At 30.5% G+C, this 24,029-nt stretch overlaps 1 protein-coding gene across 1 annotated transcript; it reads right to left on the bottom strand.

Annotated features, from left to right (window-relative positions):
• Positions 1 to 5,685: 5,685 nt before the first annotated feature.
• On the bottom strand, positions 5,686 to 18,050 carry LOC116766569 (homeobox protein CDX-1). Its single transcript, XM_061522952.1, has 3 exons — positions 17,597 to 18,050; positions 7,320 to 7,465; positions 5,686 to 7,163 (listed from the first exon to the last, which is right to left on the bottom strand). Exons 1-3 carry the CDS (start codon positions 17,931 to 17,933, stop codon positions 6,918 to 6,920), a joined length of 729 nt encoding a protein of 242 aa, XP_061378936.1. The 5' UTR covers positions 17,934 to 18,050; the 3' UTR covers positions 5,686 to 6,917.
• Between the last annotated feature and the right edge of the window lie 5,979 nt (positions 18,051 to 24,029).

Raw genomic sequence — 24,029 nt, 5'->3', positions numbered from 1 at the left:
CCAGGTTGATTCTTTATACTTACATCGAAACATCTTTTATATTAGGTATCTTTTTATAATTATTTTAATTACAAAAATTAAGAACACATAATTTAATACGCGTGTTAAAAAAAGTTTTGTCAGAGTAATAGTAGTAGTAATTAAACAAATAACTCGACCTACATAAAATATATAACTATATACAAGTATGTGTATCTTTATAACTAATAACCTCTTAAATAGTAAAGTTATAATATATGTTTACTTATAAGCTTACAATGCAACATACAAAAATTCATAAAGCATTATTTATTAATACATAAATCAAATGTTTTTTACTTATTCTGAGAAAAGAAAATTCTCTTTTCAATTTATGTCTAAATAAAAACAAAAACAGTAATGATTATTTTCCTGTAAAACTTTTCAGCTATAGTTAGTAAAAAAGTATATCATCTCAGAATGATCAACGTAGCTTCCTTATCATCTAAAATAAATATAATAACATTTTAGGATTTTCTTGATTTTATAACAAGCCAAGTGTATATATCACTTATATCGCCTTGTGACCACGCAACACAGATATGCCCTGAGGAAGGGTAAGTGGGATTAAAAATTCATTTTGCCGCTTTTATGTTCGCCGGTAATCCTTACTTTATCAAGATATCAAATCGTGAGGATTAAAACTTCAAATAAAATGCATGCGATAGTAGTTTTTTACGATTATTTTATGAAAACAAATTAATTCTTTCTAAAATATAAGGAATATTAGTATAATTATAGTGAAAATGACAGATTGATTAGTCTAACCAACTGGTTCATGTTAGCTCTCTCATGAATACCGAAATACAACTATTAATTAGTGGAAATTAAGTATTACTTAAATACTTACTGAAATAGTGTGACATAAATTAATTATTTTGGATTACGTAACCTACACATTTATATCTTTTTATGTTTTACCGTATAAGTAGAGAAATTTAATTAACAATATGAATTCTTAAAGTTAATTACACTTAAAATGTGTTTTGGGAAGGAATGATAAAAAACATTCTACAAATACAATTCCGTATATGATATTCTAGTGTAAATTGTGGCTGTAAATTGTTAACTTATAAAAAGATTTTAATGAGATATATTTTATCTTTACATATAATCTGTTGGTAATGTCAAAATTATACTATTAAATGCATAAAAACACTGTATTTGCAAGGAATTACATTATATCGCCCTAACTGTGCAAATCTTACTAAAGTGACGTAACTTTAGAGCAGTCCGTAGATTCAACGTCCAGGTATCGAGTCCATGGCGTTTCAGGTAGACTAGCTTCAACAGTACTTGGAACCTGCGACCAAGGTGTAGGTTTAAGGGGCGTTAAACGCTCACCTCCACTGTCCAAGCTCCTCTCTCTACCTAACCAAATTTGAAACGAACCTCGAAGTACGTTCCAAGATTGAATTGATGTTAGTTCTGGACGGGCCAAATCTTTTAGTAGGTTATAGCGAGATTCAGCTGTTAGACAACTCGCTCCCACTTCTACCGCGTACAAATCTACGACGAACCTATTACTGGTGAGTTCGTTAGTGAGCTCGTAATACTTATTGACCTTGATGGCCTGGTCTTTGGGGATGTTGGTTTCCCAAGAACAATAAGTTATATTAACACAACGCTCTTTAAAATTCGGGAATTCGGTTTGGAGGCCCATGGACAAATATCCTCAGGCATTTCATACTGTTTCTCATACATATCCATCATTATAGTCCAATACGAAGCCGCTTTCAGGATAGAGCAAGGTTTAACGTTTGATTTTATTTGCCCTTGTGCCTTCTCTCACAATACCTATTGATCGCTCATTATCAAATCTCTATTAACATTTAGGAAATCATGGTTACACGTACACGTAAAATACTAAAAACAGGGAAAAAATAGTAAGAGTTTTCATACATGTAAACATGTTAATAACATATCAATCCAATACAAAGAGGATAACACAAATTTAGGAAATGTTTTGATCATGACTCATATAACAAGAGAATCATAGAAACGTGAATGCATCACAGAACAAATATCCGGCGCATTTCTACTATACAACTGTTTGCATCCGTAATGACTCGCCTCGTGATTTAATTAGGTGAAGGGTTACAGCTCTGTTGACATTCCACGCCAGTTAGGCGTGACATGCTAACGATCTGTAAGACTGCTGTCAACAGCAAACATAATAAAGCAAACTTCTATAGGCTCGGTCCAGAGGATTGTTGAGCGACGTGGTGGTCGCATAAAAAGTACATACAAATCGTTATAACATTCAACATCACTTTTCTTTTTATCAATTGGATAAACAATTCTTTTTAAATGCCACAGACGGCAAACTAGAAGACGGTCCAATGGTGAATCGCTACCGTCCCGTCATCTGTTAGTATTTGCAACCCAAGAGATACAAAATTTTAAATTAAATATTAGAACAATGCATATTAAATCCCATCAATTCGTTTTATTGTAAGAAAAAGAATGAACATAGAAAGAAGGAAGAATAAGATAAAAAAATATTTTCTTTGCCTTACCCCAACGCTATTCACAAACTCTTAATTTATCCGTATCTACTCCTTAATATATGCATCCGAATGTGGGTTATGTAACATAATTTTATTGCCTTGTATTTTTTGTAAAAAAATTATCCTGGACTTTTCAGTACTTATAAAATACTATCGATTTTTTCCGAAAAACTGAATAACAACTATTTTTATGAAATTTTGTATAATTTTTTTTTTGGTTTTATATGTGCAAGTGAGGACATATCAAACAAAATTGGACTGAATTACTATTAGTATTAGTAATTGTGTTAAAAAATATAATATAAATAAAAAATAACAGACAATAATTCAATACTTAAGAGTCACATACCAAGCATATCCCTGTTTCATAATATAGAATACATATATGTACTTATATTGTATATATATTCAGGTAGTGAAAATATCTCGCAGCCTCCATATATATGCCATATAATGAGATCTAAGATTTTCGCGAGTATTCATTTAAATGAAACTAGTATTATTCGGATTTACTACGCGGATTTTATTATTTAAAAAACTACATAATCCCGACGTTTCGGTTACGTTGCAGCAACCGTGATCACGGGCAGACGAGGTGTGATCACGGTTGCTGCAACGTAACCGAAACGTCGGGGTTATGTAGTTTTTTAAATAATAAAATCCGCGTAGTAAATCCGAATAATACTAGTTTCATTTATATGCCATATAGAATAATATAAGAGAGTGTAAGTTATAGGCACCTACTCTTGGGGGACATTAATAGTTCCCAATAATTTGTGCAAAGGCTTATCCGCCATTTTAGTTTGCATTATTCGTCCGTTCCATTTTCGTTTTCTTTCGGTATATCATCATTTAATGGAGTGTGAGTTATTTATAATTGTAATAAATAATTATTTTTAATTAGTAGCGCAATTTCTGAATGCGCAAGCTTTATATTTTTTTGATTCGGGACGCTACAATTGTTTAGGCGGCACGTACTTTGAAGATCTTTAAAAATGCCTTCAATAAGTATCGGTTTACACAACATTTAGCGGTATTGCTTGGCCGTTAGCGCCTTACTTCCTATTGATTGAGGGCTGACACAAACTGAAAATATTGATTATTTTAGATTAGAGATAATTATTTTAGACTAGTGAGAACTAGTTTAGTTTTCCAGCTATGTGCGCAGTATTATACACATAAATATAAGAGTATCCACAAAAAATTTAAAAGTCTTGGTGTTTATAGCTTACTGTTTAATTTTTTTTACATTTGAACCGCAAAATAATTAAATGTAATGTTAAATTTGACGCTAAATTAGTACTACAATTGGTAATTTGTAACTAACTTAGAAAAAAAATTGCGTCAAAACATACTCAGTACAAAATAAATTTACGCCTTTGATGTATATGATATATACAAAAATTCGGTATTACATATGTGCCAAAGAAATAGCTTTAAAAACCGAAACTAATATTTGTATTAACTAGAATTTTATAAAAGATACCGTTTCAACGATAATGCTTAGTCCATTTTGACATTTTAATAATAAGTCAGATAAAACTCGTAATGTTTATAAAATTGACTTATTTTTAACCTACAAGTGAAAGAAGTACTGAAGCTGAAACAGCTGACACCATAAGTTGAGAAAAAATTGTTTATGCTTGAATATTTTTTTTTAAATTATAATTATAATGCATCTATAAAAATCGAGACTTTTTATTAAAAGGATACATATGTATATGTTGATTATAAAATCCCTTTGGAACAAGAGAAACATAATATATTCCTTTGTTGACATTAGTCTCTGAAAATACTACATTAATTTTCTTTGAGTTTATTACATCTACGTATAAACTTTTTATTAGTCTTTATTAAATTAAAATTTAGAAACTTCGGATGTTAAGAATTTATTGTTATACGAAACAATAATGATAATAGGCATAATACGATAGGTTTTGTATTTAACTATAGATATAAGGGAACATTTTTTTTAAAAACTTCGTCTGGATAGTGCTCGACTGACATTCCACCCGTTGAACGATGGAAATGAAGTCGTAGGTGGTGATCACACTATCTCAGTAGTAGCCAGAAGAATAAATATCTCAATATTAAATTGAATGGAGTTTTTCTGAAGAAAATATTTGGTACTGGACAGTACTTACTAACATGATATTATATTAATCCAGTCTATTCTATTCACAATCACATTCGTAGCGATACTGTGAATATCAGGACTATATCTAATTTCAGTTCCCATAGATAAACATAAAATTCAAACATATATAAAAAAACAAAAATAATCTTATGTCTCTGGGACAAAGTTGCTGGGTATTGCTAGTTATAAAACAAAGTTGTTGCTATAGTACCTATTACAATGTCAGCTGTCAATTCAGTCTTCGTATACTAAGAATGTGATCAATCTTAAATAATTCACTTATTTGTTCGGGGAATCAAAGGGATTTTTAGACAAACTGTCATTTACCTGAAAAGCCGGTATTATAATAAAAATTATATCCTTGTTCGCAAATCACATCATTCTATTACATAATACGTCATTTTAATTAAAACACAGACACTAAATGTATTTCTTGGATTTTACTTTGTACTCAGTTTAGGGATGCCAAGCTCATGAATGCTCAGAATAATTCAGAAAGAATTAGTTAATTATTCATGAAGACTTACACTTTCAAATTAATGGGAAGGAAATTTTCAACAAGATAGTGAAAATTGGGATGTAAAGATATATTATTGATGAAGGTATTCGTGTGACTAAACAGTTACAACCGTAGAAACTCAAGTATATTCTCCACTTACTTAGTTTTTAGTCTACAAATGGCTACACATAAGTCCAAGTATGAGGCTATTTTGATGTTTCATCCACATACGAATCTTATATTAATTACTTCGTAACATCAATAAAGGTCTTAAATTTTTCTTTAAGTTAACCTTTCAGGTTAAGATATTGGGAAATATATTAATATAAATTAAACGGAACATTAAATCAATATCTTTTCAAATTATCATTAATTAATCTAGTTTTGAGCGAATGTATTTGAAATTTGTTTTATATCGAGGTAAAAGAATGGTTTTATATCGAGGTAAGAATAAAAAGTCGTCGTCAAAAAATTTATAAATAGGGGAGAGGTTGGCAAAAAAATTAAATAAAAATCCAACATAGATTAACATGAATTTATTGAGTTTATCAAATGTGTTTCGTGATAGTGCGTACAATACTAATAACACGGTGTCCACAAACAATCCTTAAAACAACATTCATATATTACAAGCACAATATCATTAGATCCCCTTGAAATTCCATCAATATTTAATGTAAAATAAAATGATTCAGTCACAAATCAGTTAGCACCATAATCGCACGTTCGCATCACAAAACAAAACGACAAACAATAATTCTGTTATTACATATATTGTTCAATAAATAATATACCGTTACATTATTTCAACAAAGTAATCAAAAGCATAATGAATGTAAGAAACGTAATTAAATTGCGGAAATTCGTAGTCATAATAATTAGGTGTTCAGTGATCAATTCTGTGTAATAGTCGTTAAAACTGAGATAACTTTATGTCTATTTTAATCTACAAATTTTATTTACAGAACATTAAAACTAGAAATAATCTCATTCATAGTAAAAAATAATATTATTTCTCGTCGCTACCGATGCAATAAATCCGCCATAAAAATGGTCACGCTCTATGATTGTACACATTTTAAATGAGATTCTTAACCGATTAATAATTTCATGAATATTCTATTATAATTTGCCGATCATTAATAAACGACCGAAATTAAGCAAATAAATAGAAAACGTATAAAGATACTGTATAGTTACATAAAATCAGATTTAAAATAATCTCATCAAAGTTTATCGGAGCGTCGAGAAATATCAAAAGAAATATTAAAAACAATCAAATTTAAAATGTTTCATAATTATAATAATATAAAAATATAGTAATCTATATTTACAAACGACAAAGTTTAAATTAAAATTGTAACTACAGTATTCAGCGATGTAAGGCCAGATGGGCCGTAAGGCATGACCGCTTAGAGGCACCTAAAACTTAAGTAATAGCACTAAAGAAGGCGATGAAGTGCGTTCACGACTCCCGGGTCGAGACTTTTGTCATTAAGCAAGAACATAACATCTTCAAATAATATAGAAAGACGTCAATGAAAAAAGCCTAGACCCTGAAGTGTTCTCCTATAGGAGTTCCGATGTTAACTATTACACTATAAAGGTACCAAAACTGCACCAAATATTCTCGTAAGAATATTGCACATATATCACAAGTCTATAATAGAAATTGCATAAGCCTTTACCATAGGTAAGAAGTCTAAATCACTGGGTTGTCACTATATATAGGAGCACAGAAGTCTTGTTCGGGTCACAGGAGAGGAACTGGTGCCACCCCTGGGGCTAATGGCTCTGGCACGCCTTGCAAAACGCCTTGATGGTAGTGATGATGATGCATCATACCGTTCATCATGTGTTGGTGGTGCAGCATTGTCGCGTGATGAAGCTGCGCGTGCTGAAGGGATGCATGATCACCCTTTTCTTTCATCACCACTTCTTCGCGTTTCTTTACCTGTTTCCTTTCTTTGGCGCGTCGATTTTGAAACCATATTTTTACCTGAAGTTAAAATGAATATTTAATGTCTAACCTTGACGCTTAAACTTTAATACTTTTTGTACTAATTGTATTTAACGTATATTCAGACACTGATTATTAATTCAATAAATAATTATCAAATATAAGTATGTATAATAAGTATCCAATTCGATATACCTGTCTTTCGGAGAGTCCCAAGCTAACAGCGAGCTCGGCTTTCCGTCTGATGGTGATGTATCGACTATAATGGAATTCTTTCTCCAGCTCCAATCGTTGGTGGTCAGTATACACTACCCGATATTTATCTTTCGTGCGTGTTTTCCCTGCAGCAATAGAAATTTTCAATAATTATAAAACTCTATGAAAGTTCTGTATAAAGAGAAGATATAAAAAAATATGTGAATTCATTTTTAAAATAGTGTCTATGTATATTATAAAGAGGTTGAAGTGTTTACATAAGCCAGGACCTCTCTGGCTCGATAACGTTAATCCAGGCGGCGGGGAACACAGACGCCGCACATGAAGGCTTAGCTATGAGATTATCTGAGAGACCACACAGTACGGGACAGTACATACCAGCAGATACGTTCTATCATTTTGTTAAACGTTTCAGTTATACTATGGTAGAACTACTCTATCATATATGTTAGTATGCCTATACTTTTTATTAATGCAAATAGCGTAACGTGCAATCCATCACCCTGAAAATCAGTTTTCGGTAAGATTGTAATGCTTTTTGGATGACTAATAATACTTTAGTGTTGTGATTTACAAGTGTTATTTTATAAGGTTTTTAAATGAGACAAAAGCATACAGAAAAATCTTTTCCGATAGCGGTTTCCGGTGGAAAGATAAGACTTGGTAATTCTGCAAAATTTTACATTGTAAGTAATACCATAATATTTTTTATATCATGACTTCAATATCGAATGTGTTATGTATCTTTGAGTGCTCAATTTGCTTTATAATCCATCACTTTATGATGTTTGTAGTGATTATATCAAACACTCGGGATATTTTAACAATTCTGTCGAAAATGGTAATTTCTATTTACATTTTTTTTTTATCTGTTGTGTAGATTTCTCAACGAGTAAAATTACCAAGATACGTAGATCTGTTGACACAACACTAAGACAGAGCTGAGATGTCTGCTTGTATACACATTGTGTAAATATACCTTATCTCGGTATTAGGGACTTCATAAATTATGTTTGTCACATGAGAGAAAATGAGTCTAGTAATTTTATTAACCATATTAAACGAAAAATGGACGAAATTCATTGATATAATCTATATTAGATATATTTTTATGTCAGTGGGTTAGAGATATTTCTTGGTTTTCTTTTTTACATAACAACGTCTAATACAGCAGCGTAATAAAAATACATCTTACAAATAAAGCAATTTTATACGACCGCATTAATATTTACAACAGTATATAAAAGTTAATCTTCTGTATCCAAAAGAATTCAAAGAGGCGAATATACTATAATTTTACCAAATGCTATGCAAAGGAACACAAAAACGCTATCGTGCTGGGTCAAAAGTCAACACTGTGACATGTTTTCTTACACGAGTTCGAAAATCTGTAACAATATTATGTATATAGATGTAAGATAAACTCTTTGGAGTGCTCGAATGACAGAAAATTATAACTTAAATAAATTTCCTGTTAAAGGGGCAAACAAAAGGGAACTAGTCAGGTAAACAAATATGCTCTATCTATAGGCGATGCGGTGTTTGATAGGAGTCGTTAATTTACAAGACAAACAGTGGCCGGCAGGGCATCTTGTATCGTCTGCCCTCACACATGCGGTATTCTTTTGTAATATAGCACAGATAACAACAATTTTATTTGTATAACTTAAGTTTTCTCAGCCTCAGTCGATCGCTATTGCGCAATTTGTAGCTGATTTAGAGTTTCGCAACACTTATTTATCTTATTGTAACTATAATATAACTATCAAAATAAGCGAGTTGCAGTAAAGAAATAATTTTACGATTGCGATATTATAATAACAACAAGTTTTTGAACAGAAAAAAGAGATTGAAATTCGCCGTCTTATTGAGTTGCAACCACATATTTAAGTGTTCCTTTATTACAGGACATATTAAACTTTAAAATATATTACGATGAATATAATACGCTAATTTATGACTTATGATGGCCACTCGCTAACTAATAAACTAAATAGCGAAACGTCGTGTAGACTGTTATCGTGGTGGGTTTTAGGAAAAAAGTTAGTTGTTTGTGGAAGACAAACAGCGCGGGCGGGCACGGCGGCCGAGGGCGGATAGCACTTTTAGTCAGCTGCTATCAAAGACAAATACACTGCCAGATAAACCGGCTCGGTACGGTCTTCGTAACAGCATTATATTCTAAATTTATTCGAACCAGCTAACAAAAAAATCTATATATATATATATATATATATACAAACTATTGTGCTCATATTATAAATCTATACGTCATTAGATACGGAATTATTTGCGATAACTTGATACAGTCGAAAATGTCACTAACACGGAATAAAGTCCAATATCGGTAAATAATGAAGACAGCTAATACAATTATCAGTCCGGATTACTCGTGTAGTGAAACTTCATATCAGCTAATATGATTGCATGTCGAACACGATGTTAGAGCGATTTATGAAGAGAAAACAATTAATCTGAATGTAATGTAATGTTATGCTAGGTGCTTTGTCGGACCGCCGAAATCCCGCTTATATTAATGCGCGACAAGCTCGCGATAGCGGTGCCTTTGAACGTGTTTATCAAACAGCACGGCCTATCGGACTATCACCAGTTACCTTCTTGTAAACGATTGTAATGTGTTTTTGATAGACGAGGGAGCGGCTATCAACTAATACACCGATAACCTCAAGACAACTTGTACTTTCAAGTGATACTGATTCTATTTTGACAGGAGCTATAAGATGATTGCTGGTTTTGCTTTACTTCAAATACGTGATATTAATTTTTTAGACGTATGTTGCTGATAATATCCTCAATGCCGAAGGGCCGTACCTTATAACTCGGTCGTAGGGCGGGTCGTAAAGCGACGCTCCACCAACTTTACGTACCCATTTACGTCTGTTTAGGACTTCTATCCAATCCGAAGGGGAAGCAAAGAATATAATCACCTATTTTATTCGGCTTTAAGATGACATAACCTCTCCGATGCAGTTCACGTTAGAAACTGTAGTTTGTACTGAAATTAAATATTTTTGCTAAGACTTGACGTCAAAAGCCTCAAACCATTAAGATCGATCATCACTTATATCATGTATATTTTATTCATATAGACGTCAAACCTCAAAACACGGCTAAGTTTCACGTGACAGAGCAAAAGCAAATAATTAGTCAGCGAAAGATTGATGGCAGTTGACAGGTCGGTGCCAGTTGTGGCACGAGACAAAACAGGCGTTAAATACTCGATTAGTTACATACAAACTTAAACAATAACACTTTTATCTAAAAAAAACACCTCCTACTGTTTGCTGCTGATGTATTTCGATCCATAAGACTCCCCACAATGCTGATACTTCCACACAAAAGAAAGCCTTCAACGAGCTTTCCAGTTTAGCTTAATGCGTAAAGTTATAATGGTCTGTTTACAAAGAAGGCGTCGATTCTGCTGTATCTGGTCGGACCCCCGTCAATTCGATATCCCGGACAGAGGTCTACTGATGGGATTGGTGAATGAATGACAATAAATAAAGAATTATTTCCATAACGCTCCTACGATTGTGCAAACAAAACGAAACATGTATATTTGTTTGAAGGTTAGTCTTTGTGTACGCAGATATGGGTAGGAATGTATTTTTATACCGATGTAATGGAACGTGTGCTGGCGTGATACCATTATTCAAAGTAAAATTATGCATTTCAACGTACTTGTGTATATTGATGAGGAGATAATATACAAGTAGATAGTTATTATCAAAATAGATAAAAACATTTACTTAAATAGTGCACAGAACACAATGTGTGTTTAAATGCATTTAAATTATTCACTTCTGACATTGAGTAAAAATAAAAAGGAGGTCTGAAAATATCACAATTTTTTTTAATATTTCGAGTTTACAAAAAAATATATATTTTATTTTAATTTGACACTCTGCTTTAAATTTTTGAAATTACGACAAACTTCTAAGACTGCAGCAAATAAAGACAATAGCTAAGTACAATTACAATGAAGTGAGCGCGAAGTTGGCAAAGATTTAAGTTGCTCGGTCCCGTGGGCGCCGTTGTCTGTGATTGTCGCCGGGAGCAGCCCCGCTTTCTGGTCCCGGGAATCCGGGATTAATTGCTCTCACAATGCACTCGCTCCCTCGGCTCCCGTTAAAACAGAACGTTCCAGTAAGCGCAAAATAACATCAAGTAATGTTATGCCAAATGATAATTTCGCCGCATAATAATAGTTTTGTCGGTAATAATACATGAAGCTGTTCATAAGCTATAATAAGATAAATCATATTACCGCTTTTATAAAAATTATTAACATAAAAAACCGACTTTATATTACATTAACGACAGCATAAAACAGATATTTTATTGAAGATACAATCTCAGATCTCTTCACGTTTAGGTAAACACATTTGAATATTTCGTCTATAATGTTCACGTTTTTTTTTTAATCGCTTAACAATAGGCGAGGCTTAATAAATATACCATAAAAACGGAAAAAAAAATGTTATAACATATGAAATTACTGTAAAACCAACCTATTTTCTATGACCAGTAGGTAAATAGGTATCTGTTATTGTTTATACGATTCAAATTGAAATTAATTTTATTGAGTCATAAAAACAAAAATCAGGTTTCATACCGGTTTGGCTGTTATTATTATAAAGTTGTTGTGTCTTTGGGCAATTATTCTAATAAATGCATGTCAAATTTATAAAATATCTTAATAAAATATATTAGTGATATATAGACAAAGATATTTAGATATTGAGGAACTTTGGCAGATTCTGGTTTTGGCACCAGACGTAGGAGAACTTGATATTTTATTTGAAAAATATATTGTAATATATGTTTTTAAAATAAAACTCTCCATGTTAATTCACACAGAGGTACAATCTATATAGCTGTTATATGAAATTTTATACACCTTATAATATATTATTTTAGTAACTTCAAAGACTTTAATGACTTAATCAACATCATATTATTACATACTTCCTTTTGTGTGTGTATTTCGATGCATTATGTAAATTTAATACCGACATATAGAGGCTAAATAATCTATTGGTATTAAAATTATTTTATTCTTGAATTGATATTTTAAATGTTTATATATTATATCCATTATTTAAATAATTAGTTTATGAAACTAAATACTATCTTCATAGTATCCTGAATAAAAGAATGTTATTACCTTTAAAAAAAATAAGTAATCTAGTACTCATAACCATTGCATTGAAATTCAGAGCGTAAAACTATTGTGGTATTTCAGAGCTATTAAAATTGTGACGTGATACAATGACTTTGGGTTTGTCAAAAAGCTTATGTTTAAGCGTACCTATAGCATTCATCAAAGTAATATTTTTGAGAGCACTATTCCTGTATATAAACTTTAATGTCAATACAAACTAATAATAACCTGTCAATACAAACTTTATTGAAATAGAGAATTTCCTTCCTTTCGAAGTCAGCTATTTAAAAAAAAGACAATGTACGATATTACCACTTTATGTAAAAACTTAAAAATGTTTTGTTTTATATGAAAAGCTTTAATAAGTAAATACAAAAGTACCTAATGAAAAAAAGCACACTTTTCCTATACTATATACACGCAACTGTACTGTATAAAAAATAACTTCAACCATACAATAAACGCTAGTTTTTCTTATCTAATTTAATGTTGCTATTTTAAAAATAAGACGAAACAATGGAATCTAGTAAATCTGATTTTTGGATATTGTAACATTATAATTGGGGCCACACTTAAACAATCATTTTAAATAGTATATTAATTTACAAAGAAACTTTATTATCATCATAATATCAATTCGATAGAGTACATTTTTAGTTTTTATTACAAATATTGTTATATGTGAAATACTTAATAATTATTGAATAATAAGATCAGATGTTATTGACTTCAATTATGATTATTCTACCGACTCATACAAATGTTTTTGATGGACTTCATCTACCGGCGTAAAAGTTAAAAGTTCAGTTTTAAAATCTACATTTAAGAATTAAATGAGGATAAATAAGAGATCCGTTACTGTTAATATTGAATTCTCATTCAAAATGTAATTAACTTTTAGCTTCATTCTTTTTGAAACGTATTAACAGTCTAAGTAAGTTACAAATTCAAACGTGACAGGTACCTATATGTATTCTAGTTAGGTATTACGTGCTAGGTAAGTACATAAATAAAAAAAAAACTCAAATAATTAATAAAAGGAGAAATCTTAAAAGAACTGCTGGATTTTAAGTTAATTTGAATTTAATTTTAAATTTAAAACTGTCGTTAAAAGGCTTGCCTTTGTGTGAAGAACTACAGAGGAATGTTAAAATGAAGGCAACGCTATTTCGTAATTGGTACTTACTTTGTGTTAATGCATAAGGGTATGCAATTACATTGCTAAAATTAATAACATACCTACTATTCTAAAACGATAGTTAAGAATTTCTCATGTTATATTGTAAATAAAACTGAGGTTTCCGGAAAGGCACTACAACTTTTTTTATTATTTTATAACTATATACCTACTATATACAGACAGTCTCCTTTCATCTCGTCTGCCCGTGATCACTGTTGCTATAAAGGAACCGATAGTTAGGAATATGTAGTTAAAAAATAAAAATAAACACGTAGTATCCGAAACCTTACTTTAATACTATTTTTTAATAATATTTTTTTTGTGTTATATTATTATCACACTACTTTGCCACTCAGCATTCTTAAGGTGAAATAAATTTTGCTCTTGGCGAAAATATGAGACTTTTCCGAAATACTTTATTAGAAAATATAAATAATTAGAACTGTGTTGAAATATTTCGAATAAGGAAGTATAGTATAACCAGCTAAAAACAAGCGAGAACACGTTAACGGTAATGAGATTTTTAATGGATAACCAATATTGAAAGTTCGTGATTTGATTGAATTTTCATCTAAAAAACCATTTTAAATAATTATATTTGGTTTCGATATACTTTAGCCTCAACCATAATTTATGCAAAATTTTGTTTCAACTAAACGAAGTCTTTAAAAATGAGAATGACAATCTGTTCAAAACTTATATGAGAAAATTCTTCAGCTTCCAGTAATAGAAGTAATTTTTTAAACTGAATTCAGTTTTTACTTGTTTTTATTGTTACTATATCAACAAAAGCAAAAAAAAAAAACTAACCGCCATTTTTTCTATTGAATTATATTCAATGTATAACTCAAAAGAGGTTTTACATAATTTTGATGGAATTAAAACATAAACAAGAGAAACTGTTCAACAAGTAATACATTTTACAGAGAACTTTTTCATAAATTTGAATTAGCTATATTCGTTATTTAAATATAACCATAGTGTATTCAGTGTTGATGAATAATTGTTTTAAAATTGATTTATATTATAAATATTTTTTATAATAAATTAATTGCCCATTACGTTTCCATGATCTTCGTTTATACCGAGAATATAATAATATTAAAGCTAGAACCTACTGTCACCGTATAGGTATGAATATCTGCGTGAAAATTAATTAATAATCTCACGAAAACCCGTCTAGATAGATAGACAACTAAAATAATGATCCTTAAATATATTTTTAGACACAATTTATAATCAAAACACTGAAGAACGAAGGCGGATATGGAATATATTCAACAGAATTAACTAATACCAAATCGTTAATTAGCGAGCGATTTATTTTTACCTTCAATAAGACAATTATATATATAAAACACGAAATAATTCGCGTCAATTTATTTTTGTTGATGTAATAAATTATTGCAATCTGCATGCGCGACGAATCGATGTAACACACTTGATGCAAACCTAACCATTAATATAGAATATACATTAATAAAATTTTAGTATTAACAATGATAAAAATAACAAAGAAAATGTTGAAATCTATTCTTAATACTACTCGTAACAGAAAGTACAAGCAGTAGTGAGTTAGAGGTAAGCGGTAGCCTCAGAACTTCCAAACTTAAAATTGTTTAATTATTATGATATGAAACAAAAAGCAATCAAACTTATCAGTCAAAACTGTGACATAAAGCTTGGAGTTCATGTACTATGTAATTGTAAAATAAAATCCCATACAGCAGTTTGTATACATCGTTGAAGTAGTTATATTCACAGCCTTATTTTCCTCATAACTATGTTCCTATACTAATGTGTCTTGTGTATAATGTGTTTTAGGCTTTATTTATTTCTAATCAATTATTTAATAATATTTTTGATATCAGAATGATTTATAATAACTTCTCAAAAATTATTGTCTTGTCTTTTAAATACTCTACAAAATTAATTGCATGAAAATATTTCAATATTAATTGCACACAGGTACTTACATACGTATAATATAACGTTATAAGGAACTTGTTCTGACCCACGACTTCTTCCGTGTACAACAAAAATTAAATACGCAAAACCATAAATTTTTCTTGCTTTTTTAATGTTCACAATAATATTATTATTTTTTAAGTGGTTTTTTGTCTTTATCTATGTATGTAAGAATACATCACAGACACCCATTCATAGTTTCGGGTTATTAATTTTTTTTTTAATGACTGCGCTTAGAATTTTTACGGTATAAACGCAAAAAGAAGTATGTCTTATCCAAGACGGTTTGATATTTTCATATCGAGTTTTTTTCTAGGATTCAGTAATAGTCCCGCAAAATGAAAGATTTACAAACTCCTACTTGTGATATTAATGACTTTTTTTTTACCACTTAGGTGTCAATGGTATTAGTTAATTTCAACACATAGTGCATAACTAGAATTTGAATAGAGTAAACAATTTTTATTTACTTTTGTAAATATTATACTGAAGTTAAAAAGATCTAAGACTTTGGCGTGTATTCATTTAAGCAAAACTAATATTTTTGGGATTAACTACTCGTTTTTGTATGTTTTTTTTTTCGTCTCGTCTGCCCATGATCACAGTTGCTGCAAAGTAACCGAAACGTCGGAAGTACGAAGTTAAAACAATCAGAAACTCGTAGTAAATACGAAAATATTAGTTTTATTTACACCAATTTTCCCAAGACTTGTTACTTAAATCAACTCCGAATTATATACATGTAAATTGCATGTAAATCAACAATATCTTAATATCTGTCTAGACAAAGACCGAAAAATCACAATTGGCACCGCACAATCAATTGACCTTCCTCAAGACGGTCCGCTTCGATTTTGTTAAAATATTCATGGATCATATTGTGAATTTAAAAAAGCTATTTAGACAAAATACCGCCTACAACCAATTATATTACCAGTTTTGGATCATTCTCTATATGTGTATAACATAAATATTTGCAGTTTAATATAGTTTTTATTAAGTGTTAGTAAGATTTCATGTACCTATGGCATTAAGGATATATATAACTGTACATATAAGTAGATTAGAGCTTTGTGATTCCTTAAGAACATGTGTATATAAAAAGCTTCTTAGTGTATACTAATTTGGAGACATTATATTTTAATAACAAAAATACCTGCATATGTAAGCATTCTTTTGGTTTTTTTTTTTTTTTGTTAGTGTAATTGAAACATGTTCATACTATTTTTAATGGAATAAAAATTAAACATTTTAGGTATAATTATAATATCATCACGGTTCTAGAATATTCTTACTTATTAGCTATCTTACAATAGTTGAAGTTTTTTTTTCAAGTGATTTCTTATACGGAGGATGGAACTTAGACTAATGATTTGAAGAGATTTACTTGTGTTCACATAAAAACTCTCGTTCGTTATATTATAAAATATAGACAGTAGATTGCACATGAATATAAGAAATAATTGAGTATTAAATATGCACAATTAAAATTACATTCATACTCCCGACGCATTCATTGAGTTAACAACGGAATTCAAACTATATGATGTTCTACGGAGAGCAACATAGTTTATCTCCACGTTTATAATGTTATATGTACATGTTACATCAACTAGATGTTACACGGAAGGCTTTGGTTAAAGTTGTTAACAACATTTAATACAAATTTCAATAGTTATAAAGAAAACTCAATCAAAAATTAAGAGATATTTAAACCAACAAACAGTGTATGTAGCATTACTTTATATGGCATTTTATATATTTACACATAACAATTTAATATCAAAGGATATAAGACATAGAACTATAGAGTAACTAACACTGTTGTTACTATCTTAAGTCAACTTATCAGTGAACGGAGTACGGAGTTATGTCAAATAATTACATTTCTAAGTAAAATAGAAGGTAGTTGTAAATAAAAACCTGGATTTGGCTGTGACTGGTAGCTGGGTTTCTTCATCCATTCATATGGCGAGCGCGGCGGCACCGGCGGCTGCGCTGACCTGGAGCCTGGAGACCCTTCTCCTGGGCTAGCCAGGTCACCTCGCGCTGGAGACGGCATTTCCCCGACATCTCTCTCGCCCGGCTCGCGCTTAAAGTGATGAGGATCCGATGGCCATTCGCCAGCCGTCGGCGCTCCATTCCACGCACACCACTGCTGTTCCTCAAAGTTCTGATGCTGCCATCCGTACCAACCCCCCGCGCCGTACTGTCCGCCCTTGCCCTGGTACATGGCGAGCGGATTGACGTAATTCACCATGTTACAAACACCGTCCGAGCATTTCACATACACTCGCAGTCACAACACTACTGGCTATACGTTATATACACAACGCGGGATGTGTCTCGACTGAGCTAGTGTGGTCTGCGGCGAGGTATCTCGGGTTGCGGAGCGCGGGCAGCGTGAGGGGCGGAGGGCGGCCGTCGACTTGCCAATGGAAGACGAGCTCGGTAAACCCGCCCCGGCATCAACATGCCGCCGCGCCCTGCGCTATCATTTAATTTGCCTAATTAAAACAAAAATAATGGACACCGCCGTACCGTAATGAAGTCGGACTGAATATTTCTGAAATACGTTTTATTTTAGTACCTTATAAATATCTTGGCATTGTCAGTGTTTTATTTAGGTATTTATTGTAAACGTTCGTGAATTGAAATGCTTGACATTGATTTTGTCCCTCGTACTAAGCACTAATATGTATAATGCATACTTAACTATATTATATCAAATGATATATTTCTTAATAAATAAATAACTTATTTATTTTACACCTTATACCTGAACAGCGTTCCTTAATTTTGATTGCTAGGTAAGTCTGAGTGGATGTTAGCAAAACAACCTACAAGATTTACTTCATTTGCGTTCACATTTGTGCCTACCTAATATTTTAAATTTAAAGTACAGATAAGTTATGTGATTTCATTGGATATATAAATTCAATTTTAATTTACAAGTAATAATTTAAAAAAATTGTGTCTTAATTATTTTTCATGTTACATTATAAAATAGAGATATAGTTCTGACATGATAATTTATAGGAAGGTATAAGGTAAGTAATAATTTTTCTTTTCTATAAAAAAAAATTGAAACAGACATAGATAAGTACTTTTATTTAACTTTCAATCAATCGATACATATTATAAAACAAAGTCCCTCGCCGCGTCTGTCTGTCTGTCTGTTCGCGATAAACGGAAAACTACTGCTCCGATTATCAAACAGTTATCACCACTCGATAGCGTGATTCTCGAGGAAGGTTTTAAAATATAAGATGTTAAGTTTTTGTATTTACTTGCGTGTACATTAACTATATTTGTTGCAGATGTCGGGAAAACATGAGCCGTCTGAGAGCTTTTAACGAAAAGACTGCCTAAATTCTTTGAGATATAACAAATCAATATGGTGAAATTGTGTATTTTATATAGGTCTACAGAAAAGTCCGCGGTGGCATATGTCTATACTTTAAGGATAACATACTATGTTCATTTTACAACATTAAAAAATTGGTATTCCTAAAGCGTTTATTGGAAAGCTGTTCACATAAATACGGTATTAAGTCTTATCAAAATAAATAACATCGTTTCCAAGACTACATCAGACATCTGTATCTGTAAATTACTTTTTAAATCATTTAAATCGGGAACACCATTCGAAAGTTATCATAATATAAGTTTAATAATTCTCAAAATTAAATAGGCTATTTTATAATTTTTGTAAAGAGCCCGTGCGAAGCCGGGTCTGGTAGGTAGGTAGTTTAGACTAAATAGCTTATAGTTAATAAAATATTATATATAACGCGTTATATATAATATACATATTTTATTATTTCTTAAGTCTATAAAACGAAGATTTTTCGAATTTTTTTGCTATAAATAATGACTGTAGACAAATAAGTTGTGTCAAAATAAATTTAATAAATGAATAGGTACTTTCTTATATCAGTAGGATCATTGAGTGTCTAGATTGCAAACTAATTAAATAGGTATCTACCTATATACATAAATATATTATCATATACAAGGGTAGTAAATATTTTTTAATTTTGGAGAACTAGTATGTGTTTGTATACTATGGAAACGGTATATTTTCTTGTTAATGTTGACAATAATATCTAGATAATCTAGCCGCATTGCGCGATGTTCCTACACTATAGCTACTTTTTTAGACCTATATAATATTGCATATATTTTAACCTATACGAACCTAGCAAGTTGATTTGAAATATTTAATATATATATATATGGTTGTAGGTACCTGCTTACAAAATTTATATTCATTGAGATAAACAGATATAGAAATATTTAGAAAAATAATTGAGAAAGAAATGTATTTTAAACCTACGTAGTATTAAAATAATTAATAATAAATAATATTAAAATACTTAACAACGGCTCAAACCAGAAGTTAATATGAAATAAATTGATATATATTTTTTGCTATATTTATTTCTTATTATAAAGGTAGGTACGGTTTAAATCATGCAAAATACGGCATTAAGCTACTAAAGCTGCCGACGCGGCGCTAAAAACGAAATTTCAGGATATTTCCATAAAACTCGGTATTGTTTTGTATTCATGAACGAGAAAAACCGTACAACGACGTTCCTTATCTTCCACAGTAAAACTATTGTTTTATTTCTAAAAGCGCATTACCTGCTATTGAACTACATTTGAAGTTATTATTACTATATCTTTGAAACGGCCGTTAAACAATTGGCGGCGTTTAAGCTCTTGTTTTGGGTTGGACCATAAAGTATAAAAACTTAATAAACAAACTACGTTTAGCGGGGAATTCCTCGACAGCTGAATGTGTAACATCTTGCTCAGGATATACTTACCGTATATGTAGAATATATATGTAAAACTGTAGTGTGAAACAAATTGTTTATATTACCTATAGGTGTGTACTATTTACCTAGATATAGGTAGCTTTAAAAGTTCCAGGCTTTATATAAAACATGAATGGGAATAATTTTTTATGACCAAAAATTTTACTATAACTTTAAAATATATTGATAATATTATTTATATTATAGAAATACTATATATAAGTATATTAATTTATTTTCTTATGTATTGTTATATAAATATAATTATTAATTAATAAAACTATATTTACCTCAATTCTATTCTTTCTGGACAAAAACAATAAAGGTTTTTTATTGTCTTTTATTCAGTGAGTCACTTTTTATCAAAAATCCAATTATATCCAAGAGGTACCTATATCTTCCAATAAGGGATATAGGTACATACATTGTTTTATCCATGTAAGTATAAAATATAGGTACCTAAGTCCACATAACTTTTGATAACAATATAAATATAAATCTCATAATGCCAATCATGATTACCTACTAAGGTACCTACCTACGTCTAAATTGTTAACTCTATGATGAATCATAATTAGGAAAATGTTCCGTGTGTCATCTGTAAGAGAACCTCATAGAATATCTTGAGGAAGCCCTCTAAACTCCAAAGACCTGAAAGTGTATCGTGTAGGTACCTATATATATTTATATGGAGACAGATTAAACTCTAAATTTATTTGTTCGTTGTACCTACCCTAATTGTTTATCTGTGCTATGAACAAAACCCCTCTTATTATAATACCTACCTTTTTTATATAATTATAGGAAAATTAGTGACACCGGTATTGGTTAGGTAGAGAGAGGAGTTTGGACGGTGGAGGTGAGCGTGTAACGTCCATTAGATAGTAGATGCACCTGGGTCGCAAGTCCCAGGCTCTGTTAAAGCTTCCTTCCCTGTAACGAGTTGAACTCGGTACTCGTACTGTGAATCCATGGAATGCTGAGAAGTTGCCTCACTTACACATTCCTTTTGTGGACTCCTATGTCACCATTTTACTCAATATATCAATGTCGATGCTTTTCAATGTCTTCCTATTGATTAGGTATCTACCTACCTATATTTATCGATATAATATTCACAGAAAATCATAAGGCGCGTATTTACTAAATAGTAACATATTTGTACGATAAATAAAGTCAGTCAGCAGTAAGAGTAAATAGTGATGAAAATACAAATTTTAGGTAGGTATATCGATAATCGATTAAAATTTCAAAGTAGCTTTGTTTCAACGGGCAGTTACCTATTCTGTTAATGTGGACTTACAAAACGAGTTTGAGCGAGTTCAACCAGAGACAACAACTTATATAAATCAGTCATTACAGCGGAGTTTTGCTCTTAGAATAAAACGTATTTCTTCTTTTCCTACTCAATACGTAGATAATTTCTATAGTTACTTATATTTCTAAGTTTTGAATACATGTGACGATAGCCATTAAGAATGTCAGGTTGATTGATTAATGAAAAGGTTGATTGTCAGCTCGTTTATCGTTTAATTACATAAAAACACATCAATACCTAAAAACTCATGGAGAAGAACTTTATATTTCTTTATGTACCCAATGCCTGTAATATAAATAAATTAATAAATCATCAACTGCTATTATACACGCGATTATTCAGCCACTTTACTTAAGTTTTAAGCAAAGCTTAATGGATGACTTGAATAGATACAATACGGTCAATACCTAATGTAAAATAAAAAACTATCTAAACGATCAGGATCCGAATAACTAACTTCTATACTCCTAAAATTATATCTGCACTACAGTCGGTTTTTATTGTTAAGATCGTCCTCAATCGAATCTGAATTTTCATGAAACGATGACTTAAATAGGTGCATTTGAATTTAACTTCTTTATATATTATTTAAGATATTCTTATCGTCTTCAATGTCAAACACAAACCTAAAAGAGTTAGCAGGACAACTTGCAATAAAATACATATTTAACCTGTTAACATATTATATATTAATTATTTGTAAACTTTAAAATTCCTAATAAATAATTCTAGATAGCTTAATTATATTGTTTTAGAAAAAATTACTGACTAAAGGTAGGTACATATTTCATTTTCGTCTGAATGCGACGTTTTAATTGTAAAGATAAGCGTTTGTAATGTAAAAGTATGTCCATAAGTTTATCGGTAGTGCACTTAGTATTCCTTATAACTCTACATAAAATGAACCTTACTTGACACTATGATATTTTAAGATAATTAAATGCATACAATGAACTGACGTTTATTACCCTAAATCAAAATATTACCCTAAATCAAAACCAAAAAAAATATTCAACTAATGAAATCCATAAATTGAATTAAAATGTAAAAAAAGTCATAAAAAAAATATCGAATATCAATTTTTTTTTCAACTTGTCAAATCATTACATTGGGAGAGAGAATAGGTTTTCTTAAATTAAGAATGCATAGTGCTTGACTGTCATTCGACTAATGGGAGAGTCGAAATGAAGTTGTCACCTACAGCTGGTGAAGGCCGAGGAACTATCTTAGTAATAGGTAGTGGTTAGTGTAGTAATAAGTAATGTAATATTGATGGTTAACGATCTCAACTAATTTTAATATTTTTTATAATCCAGCATGAATCTGGTAACAATTAAGAATAGGAGAACACATTATAAAACATTTGCCTGAGTATAGATTTTTGTTTGTTATCAGAAAGCTGTTACCAAACAACCAAGGATGGGCTAAAGTTCAAAATGTTTCTAACTTCTGTTAAGCTTAAATAAAAATATGCTTAAAAATAGGTGCTTAAATTTTCTAATAAAATAGGCTTTGTAAAAACAAAGTATAGAAAATCAATAGAACAAAATGACACAATTCAATTCATTCTAAAACAATTTTCAACCAATAATCCTATGTCTTTAAAATGTTGGCTTATTTAAAAAAAAAGTACTTTCAAGTGGTTTTGTGGTCATGACAGAGCCATGAAACCATTTAAGTTTAAAATTATGATAGGTACTGAATCCCTGCTATGACATATAAAACAGATTGAACATTTTTTTCTTTTATACGTCCTGATATTTGAACTATATGCAAATTTGTAATAATTTAAAAACCTTAAGTTTTACAATATATTTTTTTTATTTTAAAATATCTATCCTTCATTTGAAACTAGTAAATAAATTCCATATATAATACTTCTCCCTCTGTGGCAGTCTTCGATTAATAATTTATCAATTATCATCATATTATCGATTTTTGTTTATGCTTCAATAATTGATACTTTATAACTTTAAATAAACATCATATGTTTTTGACACTTCAAATTCGAGAGTCAAACGTCAATAAATTTGACAAACAGAACAGTGTTTTTTTTAAGAAAATTAATAATATATATTTTTATATAAATTAACTTTATGAATAATAAAAGTAATGTATAATTAAAAAAATAATCTCTTTTTTCATATAAATGATGATGTTAAAAAAAATAGATGAATAATGTATTTTTTAATCTACTTTTACATTATCTGTG

Source organism: Danaus plexippus, chromosome 15 (assembly GCF_018135715.1).
Source record: "Danaus plexippus chromosome 15, MEX_DaPlex, whole genome shotgun sequence".
Lineage (NCBI taxonomy): Eukaryota > Metazoa > Arthropoda > Insecta > Lepidoptera > Nymphalidae > Danaus > Danaus plexippus.
The sequence above is the reverse complement of the archived record's forward strand: the minus strand, read 5'-3'. Positions and strand labels throughout refer to the sequence as shown.

Coding starts and splice junctions, on each gene's coding strand:
- LOC116766569 (XM_061522952.1), bottom strand. CDS start 17,933: ATGGTGAATTACGTCAATCCGCTCGCCATGTACCAGGGCAAGGGCGGA. Junction 7,466..17,596: donor CCAGTCACAGCCAAATCCAG/GTTTTTATTTAC, acceptor CTATTGCTGCAG/GGAAAACACGCACGAAAGAT. Junction 7,164..7,319: donor TGGGACTCTCCGAAAGACAG/GTATATCGAATT, acceptor TTTTAACTTCAG/GTAAAAATATGGTTTCAAAA.